At 47.8% G+C, this 12,896-nt stretch overlaps 1 protein-coding gene across 1 annotated transcript in view; it reads right to left on the bottom strand.

The window, feature by feature from the left end:
* DPP7 (dipeptidyl-peptidase 7) overlaps positions 1 to 12,896 on the bottom strand; it is a 30,565-nt gene that overhangs the window by 13,381 nt on the left and 4,288 nt on the right. Inside the window, exons 2-7 of the mRNA XM_009322343.1 lie at positions 12,699 to 12,812; positions 8,714 to 8,853; positions 7,797 to 7,960; positions 5,778 to 5,913; positions 2,921 to 3,002; positions 1,091 to 1,257 (exon numbers count right to left, since the gene is read on the bottom strand). Of these exons, the coding sequence (XP_009320618.1) occupies positions 1,091 to 1,257; positions 2,921 to 3,002; positions 5,778 to 5,913; positions 7,797 to 7,960; positions 8,714 to 8,853; positions 12,699 to 12,812 (803 nt within the window). The remainder of the gene's footprint in view (positions 1 to 1,090; positions 1,258 to 2,920; positions 3,003 to 5,777; positions 5,914 to 7,796; positions 7,961 to 8,713; positions 8,854 to 12,698; positions 12,813 to 12,896) is intronic.

The raw sequence follows: 12,896 nt of genomic DNA, 5'->3' as shown, positions 1-12,896 counted from the left end.
TAATGCAAGGGGTTTGGGGTTTTTTTTTCTCCCTTCTAGCAACAAAATACATAGAAACAAGGAGACAGGGCTAGGACAAACAGTTCCTTTACCAAGTTAAGCAGCTGTGCAGAGGCCACAGTGATACACCACAGTTCCTTCCTCCTACAATCAGAACATTTTAATGCCCTTCTCAAGGGGGGGTAGAATAATTATTTCCATTTTACAGGTTGTTAAACAGACCCTAGAAGGGAACTGGATGCCAAGCGGAGCCAGAGACAGCATCTCCTGAGTCCCAGTACAGCGTAGCCTGTATGACCTCTGGCACAGTATGCCTTTTGCTCCAGGTAGGACTCGAACCATAAATGCCACAAGGCCAGAGGCAAATAAAGTCCCATCGGCATGGTGTGCTGGAGTGCAGCAGAGAAGCTGACAGCACACCAGAAGAAACCAAGAATTGCAACAGCAACTGGTGATCTGGGATCAAAGCTAGGACCTTTCAAAAGCTGCTGGTGTCTGAGAAGTCTTTGTAACCCCCTGAGAACCAGCCCCTTTCCCACCCTTTGCCATCTCCAGCTCTCTTCAAAGTTTACAGGTTTTCCAGTTCTCACAGCAGCAGACTTTTCTCTGCGCTATACTCTGAGGTATGTCATCTTCCTGGGTGATACTTAGAAAGGAGCCTGATTTTTAGATCTCCATCCTTACCCACCAAGAAGAATACATCTATGAAAGTGTGTTGAAGTGGGCTACAACAAAATTACATTTTTTTTTAAAAGCTATGGGTTTTTAGTGTTTAAAAGCTGAAGTCAACAAGCTTGCACAGGCCTTTGTGTCTAAGGTGAAGGCAGAGCAGGGTAGCAGTGGCTCCAGCAAACTCTCCCCGACGAGCCTTACGGCGGTGCATTTCAAACACAGCAGTCACCATGACAGAGAAGTTTAAAATGTGTAGATTTACTGTCGGAGTAAATGGCTGCAACATCCACCACTACCTCCCCGTCACCATCACTGATGGTGTGTGCCTGACAGTGTCCCAGGCTGGGCAGCCCCCTGCGCTCCGGTCACCGAGGTGCTCATCAGAAACCACAACTCTGACCCACGTCCTGGTACTCACCTTCACTGGATTGGCAGGGAGGTGACCCATGAAATCGGTTTTGTAAGGGTAGTCCATCATGGCCATCATGGTGAAGGCATTCCTAGCAAACCCAAAAAGCTGGTAAACATCCTCCTTGTTAGAGATCTTATTGCATGTGGCCATTTTGCTGCTGATTTCATCATAGCCTGCAGAAGGAAGGAAAATGAAAGGCACAAACTTCAATAGATGAAAATAATACCAGGCTTCAGCATCTTGTTTCATTCAGGAATAAGGCGATGCCGTAACTCACAGAGGAGGTTTCTAGTGGGAAGGACACATTATGTCTAAATTTACAGACACGTGGATGTTCAGGCACAGCCTTCCTGTGCAGCTTCACGACCCCGCGTGGCCCACAGCCCGCGCTGTGCCCCTCGCGGAGCCACCGACACCTCCCTGGGGAGCCCAGAGGAATCAGCACCCAGTGAGACAGAAGCAGTCCCGGCTGGCACAGTGAGAAGAGCACAGGCTCCCTCCCCAGGGTCTGCTGTGCCCTGCAGGGCAGTCTCCCCAGGCAAGCTCTCATGCAGGAGAGCAGGGTACAGCGTACAGGTCCCAGTGGTATTCAACAGCTGGAAGAACTGTCGGGGGGGGGAAGAGCTCCTTGGGAGCTCTGTGCATTTGCAGTAAGAACTGCCAAGTGAGAACAGTCCTCACAATGAACTCCTGAGAAGTGCCTTCAAACTTCAGTGTGATGCAGAGAGGTCAGCTGGCGTCAAGAAATCCGTCTTTGAAGAGATTGCTTCAAGATGCACTCATATACCTTTGCATTTCTGCTGGGGAAAGCTGCTCCTTTCATTTTCATCCTCCACGTTTTAGAGTCGCAGTTCCTGTCTGTCCCCTTCATAGTCTACAAGATGCCCACCAGAGCCCGTCTGTCTTTACTTGGAAACCCAAGGCCTGCGACCTGCCTCTGGATACTCACTTGAGAGCCTAAACCTTAAATATGACCACCTTACATTCCCCACTGCAGTAAGTGTGGCCCCAGGCAGACCTCGAGGACCATGGCTATTTAATGGTAACATTTTTCCTGCTGTGATCCAAAGCTAAATGTGGTTTTGGACCCCCGGCTCCTCTGGGCAATTCCAGGACCAGGTCCTGCAGCAAGGCAGCGACAGCAGCCGTCGGAGGCACACAGCCCTTGATGTGCAGCACCACAGACCAAGCCAAGCCTTGAGACAGACCAAGAACCCACTACAGCTGTTCCAACACCACGCAGGGCTCCCAGGAGATGCTGCATTGGCCCACGATATCTGCTCTGGCCTACTTGGGAGACATTGCAGAGATCTTCACCAGTGTCTGTCCTTGGCTTCACCTAACTGTCCAAGGCTGGAGATGAAAGAGACGGCAACGGCTGCTTCAAGACCCAGATTGCCTTCCGAACATTTGTCAGATATGTCCAGTGAGCTGAGCCACGCAGTTGTCACACCCACCTGAACAGTTCTCAACAGTGTGGGTGTTGAGGACAAGTATCTGGTGAAACACAAGGTTTTACCAGCATAAAATGCAGGTGTTTTGCACCTGCAGGTGTTTTTGCACTTTGATGCAGAAAAGACAGTTTCATTAACACTGTGCAAGCCCCCACATAGATGCTTTCATTTTGGTTACTAATTTTAATGCTAACTGAAACTGTTCATTAAATCAAAAATCAATCATGCAAGCAGAAAGAGACAGCCAGGTGGGCATTTGCATTGGTTTAGCTGAACCAATTGAAGACCTAGCTGAAGTAAAACTGAATCAACTTTTTTCCACACGGCTGGGACTGCGTGAGGCTGCCCTTGGGAAGCCATCTGCAGGGCCACCTCTCCTTACCTCCACTCAGGCACAGATCCTTAATCTGCTGGAAGGCTTTGCGGACGGCTGTGACGCAGCCTGGGCTGGACTTCTGAAAATCCTGAAGGGAGAGAAAAGACACAGGATTACGGTTGCACAGAGGAGATACCTGTGGAGGCTGCACTGGGAAGAACTGCCAGAAGTACCAGGAGATGACAGAGGTTAGTGACCCACTGGTCAGAACCTCATCTACATCTCCAGGAACCACGACACCGGTGCTTCTGTCTTGTCCTCCAGACAATCAGCACGTCCCAGCAGAAGCCAACAGTCTGCACAGCTCAGACCAAGCAGCAACTGTTTCACCAGGTCTTGCTGGGACAAGCTGTTAGACAAAAGACTTTACACTTAACGGAGCCATTACTGAACACGAAGCAGTGAGAGGAGACTCGTGCCTCAGCCATGGGCAAGACACATGGGAAGAGGGTGCCAAGACCTGCTTTTCTTCTTAAGCCTGCCAGTGACTTGCCAAATGACCAAGAAGGCCATGTCCTTTTTCTTGGGAAAAACATTTCTGATCCTGAAAAAGCACTTTAAGGTATGTTTGAAGAGCTGTGCCTTGTTATGCTGGTGGAACAAGTTGTTTCTGTCACTGAAGGCTCTAGCAACCCGAACTGTTTCTCTTCTGTCAGCTTGAGATCTGCTGGCAACCAGTGTTTTGTAACAATAAGAACTATTAGGGCTCTTTTAAGGTCCCTTTACCCTGCTAGAGGAATGGTTAAGTAACCACAAATCACTAGCTGAGCATTTTTCTTACAAAGACCCAGCCTCAACTAAAAGTAGATTTGGGACCTTTCTTTTATTCCTAACTCTGCCTTTGTCTGATAGTTATGCTTAGAGAAATCACTACAGGGTTTTCCACAGTTTACCTGGGCATCCCTTTAGGGGTTCTAAATCTCCTTCTGGATGTGCTTATTGATCTTCATCTACTAATGGCTCTAATGTGGGGACGGATCGGCCTGGGACAGAGAAGCAGGTCTGCTCTGGCTGCTGTGGCGGCTGAGCTCCCCACTAAGCAATGCTGGACTGCTGCAGCGCACTGCGTGGCACGCTAAGGAACCACCACCCATTCCAGTTCTCCCCAGCAGACCCTTACGGAGCTGGGAACAGTTCAGCTGAGCTGTCGCAGAAGCAGAGGCAGGAGGCATTACAGCCACTCCAAGGAAAGCTGTTCCCCCTCCAGGCTGCCAGCTTTACTCTTTTGAATCACACCTAATTCAGGTGACCCAAGCTGACGGCCTGAACAGCCCCTGCAGCAGTAACCTTACGGGAAGCAGCACATGACCGTATGCGTAGTATTCACACAGGGGCTTTCTGCCCGGCTGCAGGCAGGGCAGTTGGCACATATAACCTAGTCTTATGCAAATGCCTTATGCAAAACCAACTTTCTGCCCTTTGCTCACTTCCCCCGTGAGCTGGAGGCTTATGAAGCAACCTGGAAAAGCTCAGTAAAAGTCACAAAGAAAGCTGCTTTGAGACAACGTACTCTGACTCACGGGAAGAGAGAGCTCCAGCAATGATTCATGAAAGGTTTGTGCTTTCATTAGTATTAACAGCTCTCAGGGGTGTTCTCTCACTAAGAAGAGCAATTGAATTCAGATTTCAGATGCACAGATTGCTTTTATGCAAACACACTGAAGGTGGAAGGAATTACTTTGAAAACAACACAAAGTGCTTGCTTAGGATCTCAGCCCAGAGGTCGGCTTACCGCTGCAGAGAGAATATATTTTAAAGTGAATTGGAAAGTTTTCTCACATAAAAAGGTCAAAGCCCTAATTTCAGGGGTGTGTAATGACTCACTGCATATTCACAGCTGAATCAAGAAAGAGCTATTAGCTGAACAGGGCTTCTGAGAAGGAATTAGCTTCAACCAGGGAATAATTCCCACTCTAAGGCCTGTTAGATGACTAAGTGGTATTATGTTTTTTGTTTTATAATGTGTAATTTTAAGACAAGATGTCTTTTATTCTCTTATACACTTAAGAGTTTCAAATGCTATTGTGTTTATTTTCATCTGATAGTCTCTTCTTTACACTTACTGGTAATGCTATCTGTCCTGTAAGTCTCTGCATTGAAATAAGGTTTTCATATATGTAAACAAGAGCAAAAAGACCACAGGTTTCATACACAGGTAGCTCATGCAAAGCCATCTGTGTCACCCAGATCTAGAAATTTGTGTGGAAAAAGAGGCAAAACAGATACCATCACAAGATTTCAGTACTACCAGGTAGTGCATTTCTTTCCTTATAAATTAAATGTAAGTCAGTTCTAAGCAATACCACCTTCCTTTGGGTCCTATGTCCTCAAAATGTGAAAGCCACATTTAAATTTTGCTTTTAAGTGAACCCAGGACACCTTGCATATTTTTAGTTAGTGAAATGAAGATCTCCAAGCTCTTCATTGAAATGCAACCATCTTGGGACGAAGGACCTGCTGTGAATCATTGATATCAATGCAAAATACAGCATTTTGGGAGAGGATTTGAAGATTAAATTATCCAAAGGGGGTTCAGCCAGGCACAAAGGAAAACTTTCAGGCTGTAATATGGTCAAGTCACTAGGAATGGGAAAGTGAATCCTTAGTGGTACTAAAGGTGCTGGAACCAAGTTGTGCTGCTCATGAGAGCAGCACCTTTGGGCCCTGAGCTGCCACAGCTAAGGCAGTGCTCAGCCACCACATCTGCAGCTGCTGCTTTTCCTTGCAGGTTCCCATTTAATTGCATTTTCTGCCCAGCACTGACGCTGTGAAGACAGATGTCTGTTTAAACACATGGAAAAGGAAAAAAGTCCAGCCTTCTTAAAGGAAGAAAATAATGCTCCTGAAAAGAGATGCTACTTACTGCTGTTACATCTCTGAAGAACTGGGTGGGGTCTCCAAGCCCAGCCACAGACAGCAGAGGAGCACTGGCAGCTAATGCTCCGGCCACAATGTTTGGGTATTTCATCCTCATGTAAGCACTCAGCATTCCTCCATAGCTGCCACAGGAGAAACAAAAGAGTTATTTCCTTTAACAGACAGCTGATAACATAGTAACTCAACAGCTCAGGCCAGCAGTCACAGGCTCACCTAACCCAAGGCGACAAGAAGCTTATGGATATCCAGTAGATGCCATCCTCATGTAAAAAGATCCAGTTATGGTCAATGAGCAGCACACAATGTGTTCTTACTGGCCTTTCCCCAAACGCTCACACCAGCTCCGGTGGGAACACAGCAGCCCAGTTTTCTTCTGCAGCCAAATGTAAATCCTGCCTCCATATTTACCTCTGCACCATCCTGAGTGTGTCCTGACAGCTTCAGTGCAGAACCAAGTGGGGCTCAAGTGAAGCCATCACTGTTCAATGGGGGAAGGAGACACATTTTGCATACAGGATTATAAAGACTAGCTAGGCTCTTAGCAAAGGGTGTCCCTGAACACTACAGAATATGCAGCCCTCTCTAGTGCTGGGAAGTGGAGAGTGTTCTCCCTGGGCATCCCAAATAACAGCTGCATAGATGATCAGCACAGATATAGGGAAGGGGAGATATTAACAAATACCACAATAAAACTCAAAGCCACCTTGGTAGCTTCAGTGCCAGGGCCACTATCTGCAGATATATCAAGGGTTGCTAGATAAACCCAAGGCGACAAAAGTTATTCATATGCCGATGTTTGTGGAGTTACTCTGAGGTCACTCCTGGTGGTGGCAAATGACATCCCCAAAATGCAAGTAACACCTGGTCTAACTCCAAGCTTACAGGTATTCAAGTCTCCCTCGCCACCATCTCAAGTGGCTGGAGTAAATACCATTCCCACATCACCCATGTGTAAAGCAATATGCATTTCTCTAACCCTGGTCTTGGAAACAGGCATCAGCTGAAACCTGCCACACGTAATTTCAGGTTGAAGTTTGGCGAAGTTATAAGCAACAGAGAGGGGTTTTTTTCTCCCATGGGAAATGCTGCGCTGCTCCAACACTGCCCTATTTCAGTATTCTTCACATGGGTTTAGTGCTGTTCAGGGCTGCTGCAGACTGAACTCTGATTTACACACGGAGCTGTAGTCTAACATGCAGCCCAGCTAGCAGGTCTTGCTGAATCCCTCTCCCACCTCCCCACCCCAGAACAGCTCCTGGCCCTTTCTACTGATAGTCCCTGATAGTCCCAGTACAAACAGCCCTGAGATCAACAGTCCAGCCACCACCACAGTGACCTGGAAGTTTAATGATAACTGTCAGGTCAAATGCTTGTTAGCTCTGCAACTGAATTAGAAGCCCTGTACTTGGTGGAAGCCTTTTAAAGGGAAGCATCCCTCTACTACAAAGTGGAGAGCCATTCAAGAGACAAGGACATTGCATCAACACAGCTGCAATGGAGCAAGCACTTTGGGGAAGGACTTCTGCTAGGAAGCGAGGAGCAACGAAGCAGCAGGTTGCAGAGCAGAATTATAAAGGAGCCTACAATGAAAATGGCTGGATGTTGTTAAAGAGGCTGTGTTTAATAAAAGCTGGGTGGCCCCTGGAAAGAATATTTTACCAATTACTAGTTTTCTGTATTTCCAATGTAAAATGTTCTTATCTTGTAGGAGGAATTTCCCATTTTCTGCAGTTCTGGCTGACTCATACATTGAAGATGCCTAGAAACATCCAGTCAGTGGTGCTTCTCCAAAGCAATCACAAATCGAGACTAATTCTTGATGGGAGAGCTGATTGAGACCTGGTGATGAGCTCCTGGGAGCTCAGGCACGGGCACATCTGCTCTCTATCGGACAGCTTAAAGCTCTGCCTTTAGAACTGCTTGGGAGCCAAACAGATCTATGAGAACAGCATGACTGTGGCTGGGAAAGGATGCAGAGAAGGGAAGGAGCACACACAACCTTTACCTGCCTCCAAAAGCAATGACAGGGCAGTCTGCAGCACCGTACTGCTGCTTAAGCTCAGTAATTAGCACTGCATAGTCAGCGAGGGCTTGTTCCACAGTAAGCAGACCAGTCTTCTTCAGCTGTGTTGACTCAAGTCCAAATGGAAGAGACTTCCCATAGTACCTCTGAAAGGAAAGAGATATGCTGAGGAAGTGCTGGTGTCAAGGTCTGGGTCTTCTCTGTTCTCACTATAGAACTGGGATGAGCGTGCACAAACGGGAAGCGATAACAGAGCACGTGGTGTCCTCTAACTTCTTCATAACTGAGGAAGTGCCTTGTCTCCTGCATCTGATAAACAGAGACCTTCAGGATGTATCCTGTAGAGGATGGACAGTCCATGATGAGCTACTTCAGTGGGTGCCAAGTGGGCGCTCAGCATGCATCTCTCCCCTGAAATCCCCAACTAGAAAAGGGAACAGGGTAATCTCTTCATGCATAAGTTGTGGAATGGTAGATTTAATAGAATGGTGTGCCTAGGGAAAGGTTGGCTTGGGACTTCACAGGCTAGAGAGATTAAATATTATACAAACAAAATACCTCTCTAGTCCAGTGTGGAGTTCAAGGCCTGTGGAAACTATGTACAAAAGCACTGGTCTAAAGCAAATACACGATGGCGTAGGTTTTACTGAAACAGTAGTCTGTATCCTGGGTTGCTGGTAGGCATAGTAAAAAAAAATTCAAAAGCCATGGTTAAGTAAAGAAGATCTGCCACCATGAGGAGAAAGCTTACAGCAGGTATACCTCAGCTTCATGGCAAGAGATGATATTATTTTTCTGGACCTGTAGAAAGCTGAATTCAGTAATACTGAACAGAACAAGACTCTATAGTATGCATAATGACCGAAATACTCACTATGCATAATGACTAAAATACTCACATGCTCAGCAAAAATCACAAGTGCTTGCTCTTCCTCTGCTAATTCAAATATGAAGTCAGAGTTCTGAGCAAAAGTCCAGATGTCACCTTCATTGCCAGTATAGAAAAAGATGGGTCCAAATCCTTTCTTCCAGAACTTTGCTGAGTGAGACAATTGACAGAAGCAAATTAAAAAAACTCAAAAAACATGAGCATGAAATGACTCTACTTTTGGTGAGTTTGGGCAGGAGCTTAACAAGGAAGAATTCTGTGAACAGGCTGATCCCTGAGCCTGAGCTGGGGAATAAAGGTGTTAGAAAGGCCAGCCTACAGAAATCTCTCATTTGAGCGGGGGTAAATAAGAGCTTCCATGAGATCAGCGCATGGCCTGGAACTTCCAATTCTGCCTGAAAATCCCTAAAATCTCAGTTCTGCAAGGCATTTGGAAACAGCAGCCCCCCAAAACAGCGATTTCCCATTTATATACCCTTTTCAGCCCAACTCATCCCAAAACATTTGCACAGATCACTTTTCCCACAAAACAGATGTTAGGGAATCGCCTGCATCTTTCTGCTGCTCCTGTTGTGATGGTAACGTGGAGCCAAGCTGTAAATCACATATCATAGAACTGTTTGGGTAGGAAGGGACCTTCAAAGATCATCCAGTTCAACCCCCCTTCCGCAGGCAGGGACATCTTCCACTAGATCAGGTTGCTCAAAGCCCCGTCCAGCCTCACTTCGAACACTTCCAGGGATGGGGCATCCACAGCTTCTCTGGGCAACATGGTCCAGTATCTCACCATCCTCACAATAAAACATTTCTTCCTTATGTCCAATCCAAATCGACCCTCTTTCAGTTTAAAACCCTTGCCCCTTGTCCTGTCACTGCAGGCCCTGGTAAAAAGTCTCTCTCCATCTTTCTTATAAGCTCCCTTTATATATTGAAAGGCCGCAATAAGGTCTCCCTGGAGCCTTCTCTTCTCCGGGCTGAACACCCCCAACCCCCCCAGCCTCTCTCCATAGCAGAGGTGTTCCAGCCCTCTGACCATTTTCATGGCCCTCCTCTGGACCCGTGCTGACAGGTCCATGCCTTTCTTGCACAGGGGACCCCAGAGCTGGACGCAGTGCTCCAGGGGGGGTCTCACCAGAGCAGGGTAGAGGGGCAGAATCATCTCCCTCGACCTGCTGGCCATGCTGCTTGTGATGCAGCCCAGGATATGCTGCTGGTATATGTTATATATGTAACACACACACATATATATCTCTCTCTCATATGATATATTATATATATGTGATGATATACGAAGACGATGTGCTTCATCCTCTCATCTGTTTACAGCTGAAGGCAAATTGAGACTGGCAGGACAAGCTGACCCATGATGTCAATACTTGCTTGTCTAACACACAGTTGCTTTAATGCCTGCTGACTTCAACAAACATTTGATTTTAACTTAGTCTTAAATTGCACAGGAATTAAGAGGGATAATAAATAGCTCAGACCTCAGACCATCAGTTAAGTGTTGATTTCAACACATTGCCACATCACTCCAACAGCGGTTGTCCCATGGGCGCCGCTGCAACGTGACACATGAGGCCGTTTCCATTAACAGAATGGCCTGAATTTAATTCTTGGCATTCTCAACACAGACTTCCCAAAGCAGGATTTGGCTTGGAAATGGGTTTGAAACCTTTAGTTAGCGAAACTGCTACTCTTTGTTAACGAAGAGGCTGATTCTCTTTCTGTGTTGCGTTTGCTTTGGGTATCAGATAGGAAACTGAAGTGCTATCTTTACTCTGGCTTTTCTTCTGATACGCTTCGTGGCTCCTGGAGTAAACAGCCATTCATGGGAGCCAAAACCAAACCAGACAGGTTGCTTAAAGAGGTGTTTATTTTTAGATTGAAATCCTGGGGAACTGCCAGCTAACCTCAAGACAGTCAGATGCCTGGTTGTGACATAATAGTCTCCTTCAAGTTCTCGCTGATAATCTGAAACGTCTCGTATTGCACAAGAAGCAGTAGAGGGGAAAGGAACTACTCACAGGAATTTTGAGTAAGAAACTATTTGTAAACCAGCAGAACTGCAATGTTAATATTTTGTTTCTCACAAATATTATTCAGCTCTGCCTGAAACATAACACTTTAAAAAGAAAACAAATAGAAGTTATGCAATGCTTTAAACCAGGTGATCCCAAAGTGCTGTTCAAAAAGGGCCTCTTAATTAGTGAAATTTCAGCCTTGGGTGTGCTATCAAAATTCACTGGTGGTGTTCCTGTATCCTTGGGCTGAACTGATCCATGAATTCATGCTTGGTGAAACATATATGACTGGGTGCAGGTGCTGAACAAGCTGCAGAGTAACAGACGACATGAAGACGGTGAGATGCTGCATACGAAGCCCCATATGCAGGCAGCCTGTGAGGCAGCAGCAGGCCCCAGGCTGGGCAGCGCTGCCTCCAGGCAGCACTCTGGGCTGGTGCTGTTCACAGCTCCACCTTTGTTCTCTCCCTCTAAATCTTTCCCCGATTCCTCCAAGCAGGCAGGATTGAAAAACCTGTGACACTGGTTGCTGAAATTGCTGTCTTTTTAGTCACACACTGTTTAGAAAAGCCTCCTCTCTCTTACTGCCTGTTGCACAAAGATAACTCATTATTTGGCTAGAAAGGAAGACACTGCTGGCTCCTCGCTGGAAGCCCTCATTGTTCAGCACGGCTTAAGCTATCTAAGGTTGCAGGGTTTTAAATAACGCAAAACACCGACCCAAGAGGAGTTGCCTTCACTTGTAAGAATGATGGGTACAGAGTGCAACATTTGGGTCACTATTTGCTTTTCCTGCTGCATTCAGAGCACTGAGTTGCACTTGTAAGAGATGCTGTGCACAAGTATGCCAGGCACAAGTCCAAACGGGGAGAGGAGTGGCTGGGGAGCGGCCCTGCAGAAAGGGATCTGGGGGTGCTGCTCGACAGCAGGCTCAGTGTGAGCCAGCAGTGTGCCCAGGCAGCCCAGACTGCAAACCGCATTCTGGGGGGCATCAAACACAGTATAACCAGTTGGTGAAAAGAGGTGATTATCCCGCTGTATTCAGCATTGGTGCAGCCTCACCTGGAGCACTGTGTGCAGTTCTGGGCCCCACCAGGTAAGAAGGATGTGAAGGTCCTTTGAATGCATCCAGAGGCAGGCAACAAAGCTGGTGAAGGGCTGGAAGGCATGTCCTCTGAGGAACAGCTGAGGACTTTGGGCTTGTCTAGTTTGGAGAAAAGGAGGCTGAGGGGCGACCTCATCGCTCTCTACAGCTTCCTGAGGAGGGGACGTGGAGAGGGAGGTGCTGATCTCTTCTCCCTGGTATCCAGTGACAGGACGCATGGGAATGGTTCAAAGCTGCATTAGGGGAGGTTTAGACTGGACATTAGGAAGCATTTCTTTACCAAGAGGATGGTCAAACACTGGAACAGGCTTCCTGGAGAGGTGGTCGATGCCCCAAGCCTGTCAGTGTTTAAGAGGCATTTGGACAATGCCCTTAACATGATTTAACTTGGTCAGCCCTGAATTGGTCAGGCAGTTGGACTAGATGATCATTGTAGGTCCCTTCCAACTGAACAATTCTATTCTATTCTAGTCTAATTGCTCACTGAAGACACACATGCACAGAGCCAGCCCTGGTGCAAGCCTAACGCAGCTGCTGCTTCTGGTCTGCTCTTGCTCCAGAGAGGCCAGTTCCCAGACTGGCACCCCGCACCTCACAGCCAGAATGACAAATCGAAGGGGAGTAGGATATGGACAATGCTGGGGGGAACGACTGGCTCACGAAGGGCTGTCACTCAGCTCAAACTGACTCCTGGCTGCTCAGCACAGCTCCCTGAGCACCAAATGGAGAGGTGCTCTGCACTGCCTCAGTGCAGGAGCGGTTAAAGCTTAGGCAGACAGAAATTCAGCCCTGAGCCATAGCAAGGCCCTGCCACGGCCATGCCCGGGCCGGAGCAGCTCGGCCGCAGCACACCTCCCGGCACCTACCTGAGACCAGGTACCGCTGCGGGAAGGTCTCGTTGCCACAGGTCTCGAAGCTGAAGTGGTCCCGCACCTGCTGGAAGAGCCGCTCCTCCAGGCCGGGCCCCGCTGCCCGGGCAGCTGGAGGGGGGACCCCCAGCACCGGGGAAACGGACAACCAGCACCGCCGCCCGGCCGGGCCCGGCCCAGGCCGGTAACCGGGGC

The sequence above is a fragment of the Pygoscelis adeliae genome, unplaced genomic scaffold (genome assembly GCF_000699105.1).
Source record: "Pygoscelis adeliae isolate BGI_AS28 unplaced genomic scaffold, ASM69910v1 Scaffold584, whole genome shotgun sequence".
Classification (NCBI taxonomy): domain Eukaryota; kingdom Metazoa; phylum Chordata; class Aves; order Sphenisciformes; family Spheniscidae; genus Pygoscelis; species Pygoscelis adeliae.
This window is presented reverse-complemented; position numbering and strand designations above follow the sequence as displayed.